Source organism: Neofelis nebulosa, chromosome 17, assembly GCF_028018385.1.
Source record: "Neofelis nebulosa isolate mNeoNeb1 chromosome 17, mNeoNeb1.pri, whole genome shotgun sequence".
Taxonomy (NCBI): Eukaryota; Metazoa; Chordata; class Mammalia; order Carnivora; family Felidae; genus Neofelis; species Neofelis nebulosa.
Window position 1 is genome coordinate 52,254,998 of NC_080798.1, and position 17,836 is coordinate 52,272,833.

The 17,836-nt window shown below is 45.2% G+C and overlaps 1 protein-coding gene across 1 annotated transcript in view; it reads left to right on the top strand.

Annotated features, from left to right (window-relative positions):
* Positions 1-17,836, top strand: part of VAT1L (vesicle amine transport 1 like) — a 150,075-nt gene that overhangs the window by 12,025 nt on the left and 120,214 nt on the right. Inside the window, exons 2-3 of the mRNA XM_058709574.1 lie at positions 11,668-11,797; positions 16,014-16,229. Of these exons, the coding sequence (XP_058565557.1) occupies positions 11,668-11,797; positions 16,014-16,229 (346 nt within the window). The remainder of the gene's footprint in view (positions 1-11,667; positions 11,798-16,013; positions 16,230-17,836) is intronic.

The window sequence follows — 17,836 nt, forward strand, 5'->3', positions numbered from 1 at the left end:
TGCTGTTTTTAACAGCAGCAATGACTTAAGGGATAATGTCACATCATAGCAAAAATGGGCTGTTTCTCTGCGGAGCCCCCGCCTCTCTAGGTCTCCAGGAAGGAGTCAAGCAGGAAGCGCCTTGCAATGTCTGACACTGGCTTCTCCCCGCCACTTAGAGGTTGGATGAGGGAGAAGAGGTTGCGAGAACAGGGGCAAAGAATACACCCTTTCCTAAGTGATGGTTTCGTGGGGATGCCTCCGTGATTCCTGCTAAGCGAGTCAGTAACTGCCCTCTATGCTAGCTATGACCTTTGTACTGTCTCTTGTTAAGGGGACTGTTGCACCATGTAGTCATTTATTTGTCCTCTCCGAACTCCTGACAAGCGGAGATGCCAAGCCCCAAGTCATAGGGTGGCTCGCTGAAATTCAATTGAATTAGACTGAATGTTCTACATAACCAATCACTGCCAGGCACCCGTTTGAAGTCAATGACTTGGTCAACGTCTAACATGGAACATGGAGATTTTAACCTTTTTAGAAACCTTCTTAGGAACAAATACCTGCTGTGTCCTCAGGAGAGGCTGAGAGTAAATAAATAACTCCGGGTCCAAAAATCAAGGGATTAGTGTCTTGGGATCAAGGAGAGCTTGTTTTGGACCCATCTGGACCACGCTCTTCTGTTTCTGTAGAAAGCTGGCTCCTTGATATTTAGACTCTCAGTCATTGGCCATTTTGTTCCACGTTAGAATACTACAGAAATGTGTTTTGAATGCTAATTTGGACACAGGATTTGAATGTATTTCCTCTCTGAGAGGGAATCAAACTGACTTGTACAACTGTAGCCCAAACTGTGCTGCCCTCATCATCATCCCGATTTTGTGGATAAGGGGATCTGGGTGGGGCAACAATGGCGTTATTGACTTAATAAACAAAATGATAGATTACAAAGAACATCAGATGTGTCGGAGAACTTCAGTAGGTCTCAAATGGCCGCAGTGGTCTGTTGATCTAAAAACAGTGGTGAGACAGGACGGGCAGGGTCACGTGGAGGGGGCCAGTGTCGGGAACCACGGGGCAGCGGTGGGGAAAGGAGAGTCTGATGGAACACAGGTGGCTTCTCTATCCTGAGGTCCATCCAGGACAATTCTGGTTGCTCTCAAATGAGAGATGCCATTTGAGATTTGCCTAAAAGGTGTCCTTGTTTCAGACAATGAGTGGTTTTTTGTTTGTTTGTTTGTTTTTGGCTCCCCTAGCAGATTAGTATCAGTGTATTCTCACAGTCTTGAGATAACCCAACAGGCATTTACACGAGCCCAAAAAGAAAGGAAAAAAAAGAACTGGGAGCTAGATCTTCCGAGACCAATGCCTATTGTCCTGGGCTTTCTCAAGTTATCAGCTGAGATGGAGAAACAAAACCAAAATCGTCAGTTCTGGGGAAATGAGGGAATGCCTCACACATCCGCTGCTTTGCCCCCGCTTGGATGTGGAGTTCAGTGCTTTGATGAACTCAGCAACAGCCAGGCGAGAGCAGAGTGAAGAAGGGGCATATCCTGCTTTGGGGCCCTCTTCTTCTTTGGGGAGCTGGCAGGGGTCGCCACTGACGCTCCCTGAGCCCAGGGAAGTCCAGACTTCCCACCTGGAGCTTGACATGTTCTCCTTGATGTCCACACCCTATCCAGCATTCTGTGATTTCCCACGGACCCATAGAAAGCCCCGAACTCCAAGTTTTCACTGACCTTCCCAGGATTGACCAATCCTGCATGTATTTTGACAACCCACCTGCTTTCACCTTTCCTATTTTTCTTCAGTCTCTGCCCCTTTCTCCGTGCTTTGATCTCTTCAATTCCTGCCTTTCCCTTTCCTCGTATATTCTCACGTCCCAGCTGAAAGATCGCATTCTCATTCGCACCCTCCCTGCCTTAGTTGTAAGAATGCATGGAAATTTCCTCCTCAGGGACCACCATACAAAGGAGCTTCATAATATGGCCCTTTGTAGCAACGTGGATGGAACTGGAGAGTGTGGTGCTAAGTGAAATAAGCCATACAGAGAAAGACAGATACCATATGTTTTTACTCTTATGTGGATCCTGAGAAACTTAACAGAAACCCATGGGGGAGGGGAAGGGAAAAAAAAAAGAGAGGTTAGAGTGGGAGAGACCCAAAGCATAAGAGACTCTTAAAAACTGAGAACAAACTGAGGGTTGATGGGGGGTGGGAGGGAGGGGAGGGTAGGTGATGGGCATTGAAGAGGGCATCTTTTGGGATGAACACTGGGTGTTGTATGGAAACCAATTTGACAATAAATTTCCTATATTAAAAAAAAAAGGAGCTTCATAAATATTCAGCATCAGGGACAACTAACTGCTCTGTGCCCACAAAGGAATAAAGCCCTGCAAAGGAAGAATGTGCCACCCGTCTTGTAGTGGATACTGGGGTGCACCCCCCCAGAACCCCCTTCTAGGACCCGGGACCAGGAGTGATGGTGGCTGATCGGTCACAGCTGCGACCCTGCGGAGGCACTGCCCTCAGCCGAAGGAAGCCACCTTGCCCCAGACTGCGCTCCCTCCCTGGGGCAGCTCTCATCAGAGGGTATGAAAGCCTAGTCCCCTGGCCTTGATTCATGACGACCTGTGGGGCCATCGTAGCTCTGGAACTTTCCATGGATACAACGAGTCCTTCTTGCTTCTATGTCTGCGTTTAACTTCATCCTCTACCCAGCCCAGCTGCCCTCACACGTACAGAGGGGTTGTCTCCTAGAGTTCTGCCCCTCACACCTCCTGCATGCAAACCTCAGTCTTAGGGTCTGCTTCCCCTGGAACCTGACCTATGACACCTTCTTTGTGTGGAGATGGTGGGCTGGGGGGTGGTGACAATGACCGCGGCTCACATTTATGGAGTACTTCCCGTGCGTGAGGCCTCCTGTTTTACATGTACTGTCACATACACGCCGCACCAACACCCCAAAGGGCGAGCACGTTGCTATCCCATTTTTGAGGTGAGAAAACTAAGGCTCAAGGCTTTCAAGCAAATCGCTTGGGGAGGAGCCAGAGGGCCACAAAGAAGGATCTAAATTTCGCTATAGCGATTGCAGCGGGCCACTGCAATGATCCACTGGGGAAGTCCTTCTGGGGGCCAGTGTTCTGACATCACGGTCATCTTGTGGGGCAGCCTATGTCCTGGTGGCCGTGGGAGCTCTCTGCCGGTACTTCTGTAAAACCACCCATCACACCACATTGTCATCAGCTTTTACAATTTTGCGCCCCCTGTTCACTCTGATATCCGATACTCAGTATGGAGTAAGTGCTCAATGTGACAGATGAATCGAGAAGCCCCCCTCTCTATAACTGGGAAAATGGAGGGGTGGTCCGTCAAAAGCAAAGCAAAACACAGCAGGCAAAAGTACAGCCTCTGGACTCACACCGCTCACGTTCCCACCTTGGCTCCGTGAACCTCGACATGCCTCGGTTCTGATCTCTGTGAACTGTGGTAACAGGATTGATCTCTTAACATTGTTATGGTTGCCGTAAACAATTATGCTTATAAGACATGCCTGCTACATAGCAAGTGTCCCATAAATGTTATCTAGCCACAGATAATTCCTCTTCTCCCCTTGCCCCATCATCAGAGAAATCAGAATGGGGGTTTCTAGATATCCGCCTGCTTCTGGGGGGCCCTCCAACTATCATGAAGCCCTGTGGGAGAACCCTTCTCAGAAAGGGTCCATCCTCGGGGCGCCTGGGCGGCTCAGTCGGTTAAGCATCCGACTTCAACTCAGGTCATGATCTCGTAGTTTGTGGGTTCGAGCCCTGCATCGGCGTCTGTGCTGACAGCTCAGGGCCTGGAGCCTGCTTCGGATTCTGTGTCTCCCTCTCTCTCTCCTCCTCTCCTGCTTATGCTCTGTCTCTTTCTGTCCCTCAAAAACAAAATAAATTTTAAAAAAGAAGGAAAGAAAGAATCCATTCCTTCTTGAGGGGAACAGCTGACTTTGGGCTACTAGAAAGAACAGTTTTGCTCAACCCTAAGGGCACATGAGCATATGTGCGTGGGCTAAAGCGGTTCTCATTGCTGAGGCCAAGATGTACACATTTAGGAAAAAAAAATTATATATATATATATATATATATATATATATATATCTACCTACACACACACACACACACACACATACACACACACACACACACACACACACACACATACATGCAGACCACAATGATCCTTACGTGCATCCAGAAACTGACTGTACTAGAGGCTCAGTCAGGCTGTACCCTCTTTGGGCAGCAATTACCGCTATGGGGGAAGGGGAGGCCTGCCATCACCCACCAAGACTGTGGCCTCATGGTCTCATTGAAAACTCATCAGACACGAACTCAAAGGGTCTAGGAGATGTTTCAGAGAATCATGAGAGCTCGTGATTTCAAGAAACTTAAAACATGTCAGCTAGTCTCACATTTTAGATTCCCTCCCACGACATCCTTCACCCTCTTTACAAACACCCTAAGTCACTAAGAATGTGACTATTTTTTGTCAGCAGTTTGAACCTGGGAGTAAATGGCGTGATAACCACATTTTTCAGAGGATACAAATTCAGGAGGAAGAGCCAAGTTTTGGGATGAAAGAATGAGGGTACAAAAAGCAGCCAGACAAATTGGCACAATGAACCTAATCTAATAAGACCGCATTTCACAAGCATACTTATAACCCTTTGGACCAGGATCAAAAAATATAAGTGCCCTAGAGGCCAATGCCAGAGTTTTCCATTTTCTTACCTATTTAATCATCATCTATTAATTTTTACCTTGCCTCATTCCAAAAAGGACTTGAAGTAGCTTAAGAAGAAAGGATGCAGCAACTATTCTCCAAGCGGCATCCCCAGACCAGCAGCGGTAGCATCGCCTGGAAACTTGCTAGAAATGCAAATTCTTGGACCTCGCCCCAGACCCGCTGAGTCAGAAACTCAGCAGTGGGGCCCTGCAATCTGAGTTTTTATAAGCCCTCCTGGGAATTCTGATACATAACAAAGCTTGAGATGCATTATAATACAGTTTAAGATTTTTTTTTTTTAACTAGAAACTCCAAAGCATTCAGAAAGTTGAGCCAAAGCTGAAGCTGAATGTTACGATGACAAAGAGAATGAATATATAAAGCCCTGCAGTTGGGTGGGGGTGGGAGGGTGCTGCAAATTTGGCTCAGAGCTTCCTACTAGCCAATGCAAAGAAAAGCATAGAATTGGTTTCTAAAGTGCTGGGATTGTAAGATCCATACAAACCGGTCCTTGTGCTGAGAGTTGAGAGAAAATTCCTGTGTTTCTAAAGAAGCGAATGTGTGTTGTAGCAAATGATATGCTCAACAGTATTCCCTAGTAGGGGAAATGATAGGTTTCGGAAGATGACTGGCCATGTCTCCTAAGTGAGCCAAGGACCAGGCAATCCTTGGGATTTCTATTGAATTTGAGATCAAAATATATGATAGGGCTCTAGTGATCTGCTGGAAGAAGGAGATACTCATCACACGGTTCTCTGTGTGGTGGTCTGACAATATTTGGATTCCTACGGAAACTTGGATTTCCCAGTGCCAAAGGTACCGTCAACCTGGGGAAGGAAGCAAGAGGCTAGAGATCTAATCCTTTCATAGAAGAACCCCCCCTCCCTTCCTTTCAGCTAGAGAATAAAAGGCAGGGGGAACTTCTCCATTATCTACTTGCCTCTTCTTTGCTAAACTTTTTTGGGCCAATTTTCTCTCATATTGGAAAATGAATAAACTATAGCTAGTTGATTCTTCCATCATCCAGTTAGTGGTGTCCTTTGACAACTCATTTGTGTCTTCTCTGATAATGATCAGCATATCCAAAAGACAACGGACAGATCCCAAACCATGAACGCCGAGGACAAGAATACATAGTAGCTTCCCATGGTGTGGAGTTAACAGAATGAAAGCCTAGCAGTCAAACACTCAATCTTGGAAGTCACATGAAAAGGGCTCGTTTCTCAGTTCTGTCACCTGCTCTATGACCTTGCACGAGGTATTTCATCTTTCCTCTTGCACAACACGGAGACTGAAATGGTCCACGCTCTAATACATGTGGCACCAGCATCATGGGAGCAATATTTGTTGACTCTAGCAGAACATAAAATGACAACAGCTGAACACCTCTCACGAGACTTCACAGGGTTGGAGTCTATCACTTAATGGGTAACAGATAATAAAGCATAGAGGCCACGGCTAGCTTGCCTTCCTTCAGCTTCTAGATACAATCTCGGCATCCCAAGTCAGCGTCTTTATTAAGACCACCAAGCGTGTCTTCCTCCTTACCTAAGCTTTGATTGTATCTCAAGGAGACTGGACAGGACAAAGGAGCGCCCAGTGAACAGTGCAGGAGAGCGAGGGCGGGCTTCGGTGACTCTACCAAGGCTGTAATGCAATGACGGCGGTGCAGAACCGCAGCCCGGACTGCCTGCGTCTCTTTCCTTTCACTGTTTTCTCTTAGGCTTCTTGTCGCTGGTTCTTGGAATTATTGATTTCAGTCACACTTGATTTACTGAGAGTTCTGAGAGTAATTGAGAGTTCATGGTGCGGCAGGATATGCAATCAGCAAGGAGTTTGCAGTCCTAGATTCAAGTCTGAGCTCTGCCTTGTGCTAATTGTGTTGTCTTTGACAAGCCAGGTTTCTTATCTAAGGAGCCTCCCTCTTCACATCTATTTAACGGGAATAATAACATCTGTACATCTTGCCTTTCTGGGATCGTTACAAGGTTTAATGAGATGTGTGTGAAGGCACCGTGCTGTGTAGATGTAACGAAGTAATATTTTTTTTAAAAAAAGTATTTATTTTGAGAGAGAGAGAGAGAGAGAGAGTGTGTGAGTACATGTGTGGGGGGGTGGGGAGGGGGAGAGAGAGAAGGAGAGAGAGAATCCCAAGCAGGCTCTGAGCTGTCAGCACAGAGCCCGAGGTGGGGCTCGATCTCACAAACTGTGAGATCACTGACCTGGGCCAAACTCAAGAGTTGGATGCTTACGTGACTGAGCCACCCAGGTGCCCCTCAATAATAACCCTGTCAACACAGGCTCTGAGTAACAGTATGAGAGGAAAAAATTAAGGCCTTATTTATTTAAATTATACTAATCTTTGAGAAAAATACGCCCACCTAGCAGAACATTATATGAAGCACTTGCCAGAACTATTTTTTTTTTTTTTTTGCAATAATCTTAAATGTTCAAGAGCCATATAAGTATTAGGTAAGAGAGATGTCTGAAAATTACCCACTATGTGAGCCCGGGTCATGAAAATAGTCATTGCCATCCCAAAACAATTTCCAAGTGAAAATCAGATTATCTTAGAGAATACTAGAAACTATAATTAAGAAGGCATATTGCTTGGAAAAAGAAGTGTTAGACTCTGGTTTAAGCCCGTGGCTTCACTCTTCACTATGTGCAAGGCCTTGGGCAAATAATATTATCTCTACACGATGTTACAGGTATTTTCTAAAAAAAAAAAAACCAAAATGAGGTTGGGGCGGGCCCCTGAGCGGCTCAGGTGGTTAAGCGTCCAACTCTTGATTTCTCTCTGGTCACAATTTCACGATTCATAGGATCGATCCCCACATCAGGCTCTGTGCGGTCTGCCCCTCCCCCGCTTGTACTCTTTCCCTCTCCCTCTCTCAAAATAAATAAAATATTTTTAAAAAATGAGGTCAGTAATGTCTGTCCAGTGGATGACTTAGGGTTATTGATTATGGTATTTGTTTTTGTGTGTATCTTTTGGTTTCATGAGACAGTGACCACACACATAACTCAAACAAAGAGGTTCTAAAGACAGGGGTGGAGCAGCAAAGGAATTCTTGACAATCAGGGGGTAGGAGGCGTGCTGGGCCTGGGCTTCACCAAGCACTTGGCATTCTTGGCAACGTGGCGATGGCATCCGTAAGTCCACCCTGGGACAGGTCGTTGAGTTGCTCCCTCTGCTTTTCTTTTCATTTCCCTACCTACCGGCTTTTTTAACTTACGCTTCCCCAGAGCACAGGTCACTAGGTCCCTAGTTTTATCTTTCCGTGTCCTTGATGATGATGAGTTGTTTTCGTGGTGCGTATGTCCCAATTCAGACTTTTTGAGAGAACACCCAATTCTTAGATCAGCTTATTTATTTCAGACGAAGAGATGGATTCCTGCTTAGGTCAGGAATGGCCACTCCTCCGACACTGGGCCCACCAGGGCTGCAATCAGCTGTCAGTGAGAGAAGAAGTTATAATCGTGGCCCCTTGGATGTGTCGCTTGAGCAAGGGTGGTGAGTGAAGTTCCCAGAAATGGGCAACACGGCGTTGTATGTCAGGGCTCAAGTTCTGGACGTGGCTCGCATACAAAGCCTGATTTTGATGGTTTCTAAAGATGTGGCTTTACTTAATCTTGCCTAGCCTCGGTTTTCTCAGCTGAAAAATAGATGTGACAGTTCATACTTCCTAGGAGTACTGCTGAGTCTTAAATAACAAAAGTAAAGCACTTAGCACAGCTCCTGGCACAAATTGAACCCTCAGTAAATGCGAGCTTTATCCATACCAGGCGCAGGTGCGTGGGCAGGGACCTTGAAACGGGTTTGGTACGAAGTGTCAAGGTACTCCATTAACAACTGTTCACCACCTCTTTGTGTGGAGATAAACACTGACCCGTTCCCCGTCCCCTGGGACATATACCCACTTCACGTTCCTTTCCTGAAGACGGGTGGCTAAGTCAGTCTTACTTCGCCCTTCTCACTGGAATGGAGTAGCTGGCTCTCAGTTTGGAATCAGTGTGCCCACTTCGTGCTGGATGGGGATTGAAGGCAGCCCGATTTAAGAGCATCACAAGCGTCTAGGATGAAACCTTCTCCAGGTTTCATGTGTACAGGAACAGCATGTGTACAGGATTGTTAAGGAATTTCTTCTGGCATTTCTCCATCAGGGTCTTGGGAAACCAGAGGTATTCACACAGAGGAAAATACAGTGAGCTAAAATATGCGTGAACCGAGATGAAGTGCTTGATTTGGGACGTAGAAACTCCTTTTATTGTTATACAGCGATGCTTTATTTATTTAGTTTTGTTGGAAGATGGGCTGTTTCGCAGAAGCGAAGTTCATGGATAGCAGAGGTTTGCCCATCGCAGCTCTGAAACTATCTTTAACCCTTATTTCGTGGGAGTCTTCCTAAAACGTGTCACGTACTGCGCCTTCTTAAGATACAGATTTACATGCTAGCATTTATTGAAACTTACTCCGTACCTGGCATTATGCTTAGGTGTTTAACTGTCATTAATTTTCCCGACACCCCTGCGAGACAGGTACTATCATAAGCCTCCACTTTACCGACGAAGAAATGGAGGCTTACAGAGGCTGAGGAACTTGTCCAAGGTTACAGAGGGAGAAGTGATGGCATTGGAAATGGTGCCCAGGGCCTCTCCAAGCTCTTAAGAAAGTGGCCTCGCTACTGGAGAACAATTTGGTTAATCAATGACCCTCAGAACTGTTAACCATTAAAGTAGATCTTTGGGAGTCTCCATGCACATTTCAGAAATGTGTCTGTTACTCTGAGCATCCCTTGGACACTTTTTTTTTTTTAATTTAAATTCAAGCTATGTAACATACAGTATAGTCTTGGCTTCGGGAGTAGAACCCAGTGATTCATCACTTAACATATGATACCCAGTGCTCATCCCAAAAAGTGCCCTCCTTAATGCCCATCACCCATTTAACACATCTGCCCCACCCACCTCCCCTCCAGCAACCCTCAGCTTGTTCTCTGTATTTAAGAGTCTCTTATGGTTTGCCCTCTCTCTGTTTTTATCTTATTTTCCTTCCCTTCCCCTATGTTCATCTGTTGTGTGTCTCAAATTCCACATATGAATGAAATCACGGTATCTGTCTTTCTCTGACTTATTTCGCTTAGCATAATACCTTCCAGTTCCACCCACGTTGTTGTTGCAAATGGCAAGATTTCATTCTTCCTGATCGCTGAGTAATGTTCCATCATATATACCACATCTTCCTTATTTATTCATCAGTCGATGGTCATTTGGGCTCTTTCCATAATTTGGCTATTGTTGATAGCGCTGCTATCAACATTGGGGTGTGTGTGTCCCTTCAGATCGGCATTTTTGTATCCTTTGGATGAATTCCTAAGTAGTGCAATTGCTCGGTCGGCGGGTAGTTCTATTTTGAATTTTTTGAGGAACCCCCATACGGTTTTCCAGCGTGGCTGCACCAGTTTGGAGTTAGTACTCAATCTGGCAGCACCTGTGTTTGAATACTCACACGTATTCCTCCATTCAGCAGATTTTCTTGAGCGCCTGCTATGTTGCTGCGGGCCTGGTGCATGCCGGGCACTCTGGAAGCAAAGAAATACAAGGCATGCAGCTGCCTTCAAGGGGGACACACATCAGCGATACTTCAGCCGGGGCAGTTGTGAAACTTGCCTGATGTGTGAGCAGCAAAACCTTGGGAAGGTGGCTCCTTTTGAGCCCACCTTTCAAGGAAGTCACCCTCCTCACCATTATCCATTCTCTGTGGATGGGACTGAGGAGTGGAGGCCAGGAGCCATAGGTACAATTTGATGTTTCCTTGGCTCCATAGAGGTGGAGGGAGGAATAGACAAGCTGTGTTTTAAAAGTAGTTCGAGCAGTCTTGCTTGGAAAAGAAGCTGTGGCCAGATGCTAATGGGCCACATGGAAGAGTCTGGTTTCTATAACCCCAGACTTAAGATGGTGGCTTATAAAAACAGGAAGTACATTAGAGCATCCGGTGGAAAAAAAATACACATTCAGTGGGATGTGTTTTCTCATTTGATTAGTTAGAGTATTCAATGCACTTTCCAAGAGTAGCTCTCAAAAAAAGACAACAACAGTTTGGAGCATTGGCATTATTCTCACGAAAATCAAGTATATGGTTTTCCAAGGAGGTGGTTTAATATATCTTAATGATAACTTTCCTATTTCAAAAGTAATATGTTAATAGAAACGACTAATCACTTTTCTCATCCAGAGAGAACTAAGATTTTCAACACAGTCTCTCCAGTATTACCATATCCATTGGTCTATCCGTTTGATCTCACTTCTTCTAATTACGGTCCCCCCATTAGACATAGTCTCTCTGGCATTAATATTTGCCATTGTGGGTGCTGTATATGGCACAGTGCTGCTAGGAGTTTCTGTGATGACTGATGTGTGACAGTTGTTCCAAGACCTTTTAAGTTGGTCTTTTTTCTCTCTGATTCTCAGTAGATTGGCTGATGGCCATTATGTCTGGCTGCTTTCCCTGTGTCTTCTTATCACTTCTTCCTAGTATATTCTTTACCCTTGATAAAGTGTTAGCATGGCTAATGACTGGGCTATTTAGTACATGTTGTTAGATTAAGCAGGCTCTGAGGGGACAAAGGGGCGGTCTTTTGAATTGGAAGGCCACCTCTTCGATGGCTATTTTAACTGCCAGGAAAGCATCCCTTACCTAGAGAGATAACTGTTTTGCTTTATTAGTGAGGTCCAGCCAAATGACTTACTATTAGGCATATTTTTCCAGGAAGAAAAAAGAAAAAAAAAAAAAAAAGAAAGGAGGGAGGAATGGGGCAAGGGAAGGAGGGACGAGAAGGGAATGGAAGAAAAGTCAGGTCATTGTGTTCTCTTGGCTCTCATTTTGAATGTCTCTCTTTTCCAATTTGTCGTTCACAGTGGATTAAACTTCATTGACTTGATGGTACGACAAGGGAACATCGATAACCCTCCTAAGACTCCCCTGGTGCCAGGATTTGAGTGTTCTGGGATCGTGGAAGCTCTGGGGGACAGCGTGAAAGGATACGAGGTAATATTCTGGCTAATGACGGAAGAAGTCATACCTATCTGGAATCTGTTGCGATCAGAAAAGATGAGGCAAAAAATGTTTGCGAGAACATGTGTGTGTTAGGACTGTTGTCTTATTGTTAGGGTTTGTTTTTTTTTAAACAGTGTTTATAAATAATAGATTTTCCACATACCCTGTGCATTTCTCATGCACCATCTTGGTCGCTCCTGGGAAGAGTCTGGGAAGTGGCCCAGGAAACGAAAGTTTCCCTTTTCTTCATGTAATACAGCTGAACAAGACCGTGTCGCCTCGGGTCAACCAGGTGGGCATACTCCCTCACCCTGCACATGGCTCCCATCTCCCCCGTACCTCAGGTGCAAAAATCGACGACACAACATAGCAGCTGGGGAGAAATAGCCTCTGTATTTCATAATTTGGTTCCCTTAGGTATCTACTTAACTGATGCATTTAAGTCATCTTTTTTTTTTTTTTTTAATTTTTTTTTCAATGTTTTTTATTTATTTTTGGGACAGAGAGAGACAGGGCATGAACGGGGGAGGGGCAGAGAGAGAGGGAGACACAGAATCGGAAACAGGCTCCAGGCTCCGAGCCATCAGCCCAGAGCCTGATGCGGGGCTCGAACTCACGGACCGCGAGATCGTGACCTGGCTGAAGTCGGACGCTTAACCGACTGCGCCACCCAGGCGCCCCTAAGTCATCTTTTATAAACCATTATCTCAGACACTGGGGAGGTGACACTTTTAAACGATGATTTTAAAGGCAAAGGGTAGAAGTACCTGTCAATGAAGCAGAATTGGCCGTGGGTTGACAGCCTTGGAAATAGGGCAACGGATAAAAAGGATTATATTTTCCTGACTCTTTTGTAAGTGTTTACAATTCTCTATAATAAAAAATTTTTAATCGATGAAAAGACACATGACCCTTCCTACCACGGTAATGCAAATCAAACAGAATCCGGTCTCTAATGACGGAAAAACTGTGGGCAAATCAATCGCACAAAACCGCAGCCGTTTGGAGTGAGGAAAACCAATGCCAATCAGATACAAGAGCTCTCGCTCATAACTTAAGGGCTTCCCCAGGGAGAAACGAACAGAGCTAACATGTGAGAACCCGGCATAACCAGAAACATGGGCAAATCATTCTTTTTCAGCCTTACCACAATCCTGCGAGGTAAATACTGCTATTGTCCCTTTGGAGATGAAGTTCAGAAGGGTGCAGTTGTTTCCTGTGAGGTCAACGCGAAGGTAGTTGAATCTGGAACCAACTCTTCTTACAGTCCCATGTTCTTCGCCCCTGCTCCCAACCTGCAAATGCTGAAGGGCTAAATGCAGGAAGGAAAATCCTATAAATGGAATGCCAAAAAGCCCTTGGCATTGAATTTGAGACTGCTGCTCAGTCTCAAATATACTCTGCGAGTATTAGTATGCTCCAAATTCATTGTGACGAATGTCTGAAAGTCTCATCCCACTCATCATTTTGCCACTGGTTTCCACATAATCGAGCAGAAAAGTGTTAAGAAAGAAGTAAATGCACTTTTTCCTTTCTTTCATATGGCTTTGCATTTTCTGTCGCCAGGTAAGCAATATAACCAGTGGCAGCACCCTACCCCTCACCCCCGCTTCCCTCCAGTGTCTTCCAGCTGGACAAACAAATGAAAGAAGCCACCTACAGGTTTCCAGTCAGGGTGTGGCTTGGGGGAAAGCCAGTACTAATTTTCCCCCTGGAATTCTGATTTAGTTTTTTCAATCATGTTGGAGATGGGATTTCGTGAAACAACACCCTGAATAGCTCTGTTGGTTTGATCCACTGCAAGGGAGGCTTGAAAAGTTGTCTCCAGAGGTACGGTGGTAAAGGAATAATTTGGGCTCAACCGCCCAGGACTAACTTCTTTTTATTAACAAAATCAAATAATGAGGTCAACTGGATATTTAAAACAAAAAACAACAAAAGAGCTGCCTACCTCTGGACTCAGGCTAGGGCTGATGTGATGGCTAAGCCACTCTTGCCATTTTCATGGAGCAAAGCCGAATAAGAGACTGGAGCAATCAGCCCTGTGACAGTGTGACCAGCCCTGTCAAGGTGGTTAAACTACTCTTCATTGTCCTCTGTGTGGACACTGGGAGTCATCAGCTACCCCATGGTATTTTTGGATCTTCGGTTTGCATGATTCAGTGCAAAAGAGAATGCCAGTGTTAGACCTTGGTTATCCTCTGGCCCAAGCAGTTGCATGTAAGATGGTAACTCTCAACAATCATCATTTGGCCTTCAACCCTTCCAAGGATTGGGACACTCACCACCAGGGAACAGCCTTTCCTTTCCGTCAGTTCTTTCGTTAGACAGCCATTCCTTCTAGTTCGTGAAATAGGTCTGTATTCAGTGTGCGATCATTGAGCTGGGAGTTCCACGAGGCCAGGAACCCATCTGTTCTCTCAAAGAGTCAACAATGATCGTTCTTTCCTCGCTTTACATGCCCCGTGCCAAGAGTACGGCATGTGTGTTATGCTATTTCGTCTCTGTGAGGACCCTTTCCTAACATCGTACTCATTTTACAGCTGAAGAAACGGAGACTTAAAGAGTTACACCAATATTCCCAAAAGTGGTAGGTTCCTTGGTAGACACCTTTAGAAAAATAGGTCTCTGTAGCATGTACCTCAGGTGTGATGAATTAATCATTCGTATCTAGGGTCAGCCTTGGTAGACTCAGCTCCTGGCTCAGCTACTCCCTAGCTACTTGACCTTGGGCAGGTGCTTTCATGTCTCTTGGCCTCAATATAAATGTCTGTAAAATCTATAATCCTTCATCTGCAATGCGAGCTCTTACACACCCATCTCATAGGAGGCTTTTGTTGCTGTTTGTTGAGGAGGGGATGAAGAGAAACGCTAAGCTAAGAGAAAATAAAACAGGAGGCTCAATTGTAAGTATATGAAACTAAAGCACATGTGTATGAAAGCCATTCATTGATTGAAAATTCGCTACGACCACAGCAATTTGAATACTGCATTTGAAAGTCATAGACCACAAGCAACTAACACCAAATAGCAGAGTGGGTCAGCTTAACCAGCACTGAGCAGCTCATACAAGTCATCAATATCAGTTCACTTAGTTGTATTTCCCTTTAATAATGATATACTATGAAAAAGCTTACCATATCACCTGAATGACTTTAAAGGGAAGAATGCCGCTCCCCCCAGTTTGGTTTTTTTTTTTTTTTTTTTTTTTTTTGCATGATGTCTGGCTATGTAAAAAACTGGTGAAAAGAACACGCATTCAGCCATGCCTTCATAGCGGTTTGTAAAGATTAGATGAGTTAAAACATGTGACACCCGGGGCGCCTGGGTGGCTTGGTCAGTTAACCGTCTGACTTCGACTCAGGTCATGATCTCAGGGTTCGTGGGTTCGAGCCCCGTGTCGGGCTCTGTGCTGACAGTGCTGACCCTGGAGCCTGCTTCAGAGTCTGTGTCTCCCTCTCTCTCTGCCCCTCCCCTATTCACGCTCTGTCTCTCTCTCTCTCTCAAAAAAAATAAACATTAAAAAAAAAAAACCCAACAACCAAAAACACATGTGACACCCCTAGGACAACGCCTGACATATAACACATGTCCAAAAAAGGTTAGTTATTCTTCATACCTGGCGGCATCTCCCTAGTTTGCTCTAAGTTTGGCTGTTCTTGTTCAGTCTCCTGCACTTAGGTTTCCATGGCTTCTTCTGATGCACCACGTTTCACCTCTACTGTGATCGGTAATCCGGTGCTAGGCTTTGATGCAAATATCCCAATGCACTAGCCTGGCAGGGAGTCCATGTGGAGTGGCAGAAAACAGATGAGAGGAGATAACCTAGCCCCGTCCACGTAAACTGCCTTATGGCTTAGTTTTCCTCCACTCCAAAACAGAGATAGGACGAGAGGCTGAGTTGGTCAAATGAGATTCTGACACCAGTATTCCACGGTGTGTGATGTGGTGACATTGTATAGGAAAGCTTCAGAAGGCAGATGGAGAACCTGGCTTCTATGACTCCTGGCAAGTTTTCATAGATGGGCTTCACAGCATCCGCAAATGCCTTGGAATTGGGAGGCCGGTGAGGGTGTGCATGTTTGAGGGTTTGGGCTTTCTTTCTGGGAAGGAATCTATAGTTTTCATCAGGTTCTTAAGAGTATTTGAGAAATCTTTCAGGAAAGAGTAGGAAGCTTCCATTAACCATGTGCTTCCTCGTGCCCAGATCGGGGACCGTGTCATGGCATTTGTCAATTACAATGCCTGGGCAGAGGTGGTCTGCACGCCAGTGGAATTTGTCTACAAGATCCCAGATGACATGAGCTTCTCAGAGGCTGCCGCATTCCCCATGAACTTCGTCACAGCCTATATGATGCTCTTCGAAGTTGCCAACCTCCGAGAAGGAATGTCCGTGCTGGTGCACTCAGCTGGTGGTGGTGTGGTAAGTTGGTTGGTTGCGTGTCCTCTTCCTCAGTATCGTGATGGTGAAGGTGGACTGATACCCAGTTGACAGTGAGGTTCTTATGTGAACTATTGTCCATCAGTAGGGATGATCTCTGTGGTTATGGATGAAGCACATATGCATGGCTCATATAGATGATTGCGCTGGGGGTAGAATGAGCCTCTGGAGTTTGAAAAGTCTCCGAGATGGCATGTTAGGACTCCGTGGGTCTCAGGGATGGTTTCAGTCTTGGTGTCACAATGGACTATTATGTCAATCATTGTGCAACGGCTTATAAGTCACGTACTACCGGTATGATCCGAAACACCAAAATGGTGGATGATTTACTTCTTCAATAAGTTGCCATGGATTCTAGGTTGTTCCCATATTAATGACATCCTTATTCATTTGTGTTCTGATCTATTTTCTTGAGTGGGAGAGGTGGATGGAGATTGTATTAGCACGCTGGGCATCACACATAAACCTAAGAATGTGCGAGTAGGCGAACCTGCTAATATCACCTGTCAGCTGTGGCTTTGGTAAGGGGAGAAATAATGGAAATACAAAGTTGCTGCCTTAGAGCTCAGGGATGGCAGAAATTTCTTCCATGGTTTGGATGTGTCTCAGCCCCAGGCACTCAGTCCGTATTACACGCCTGCCACGTGGTAAGCACTGTGTTCCCATCATGGTCTACTGGAATCAGAGTAGAGCTCTAGTCTCTCTGAGCACGAGAGGTATAACTCATTAATTCAACAAGTGTTTATTGAATACATTCTGTGTTCTGGATTCTATGGGTTGGAGATTAAAAAGAGAAGGTCCTGATACACCCTTGAGTAGGGTTTGCTCTCAGTATTCGTGATTTTGTGGTTTGACGAGCTCAGAAATGAATTCATACGCTTGGGTCTATCCATAAAGATGTTTTCCGCGGAGGTTCCGCTAACATTCATTCTTTCCTTATCTGGGCTTTCTACAACTATCAAAACCTTATGCAGTATAAAGCGCATTTCTGTTTTGCTCTCCAAGAAGACGAACTCACGTACAAAAACGTGAAGGCAAAGTCTTGAAACTTAAGGAATATCTTCAATCACCTTAGCAAATTTGCTGATGTCTTTTGACCATGAGTAAAGATATAATAAAAACTAAACATCCTTAGAAAAGAAATGGATTTCAGTGCCAGTGAATCTCCTAACAGCAAGCAAGCCATTTAGAATGCTGGCATTTATGATCTCCGTGTGCTCAGCATACCAAGTGCCAGCGACTGGTTTTCAGATTAACAACAGAAGCTCCCCTTTTTACAGTGGTGCCGGACCCCGTTCTGCTGAGAGCCAGGGTTTAAACATTGGCACTGCTGATGTTTTCTTTCTGATGTTTTTTGTTTTGTTTTGTTTTGTTTTTCATTTTGAGTTTGTTCCTGGAACAAAGAGGCGTGCATCGGGGCACGTGTCTGTCTCACAAAAGGGAAGAAAACCTTGGGAAATAACAAAAGTTCTTGTCATGCTTTATTCAGGGCTTCTAGACACTATCACGGTAAAGATCCAAAGAGTGAAACATGTGAAGGCAAACCGGGGGAAGGGACGAGGAGGTAGGAAGAGAAGTCCGTGCCCATA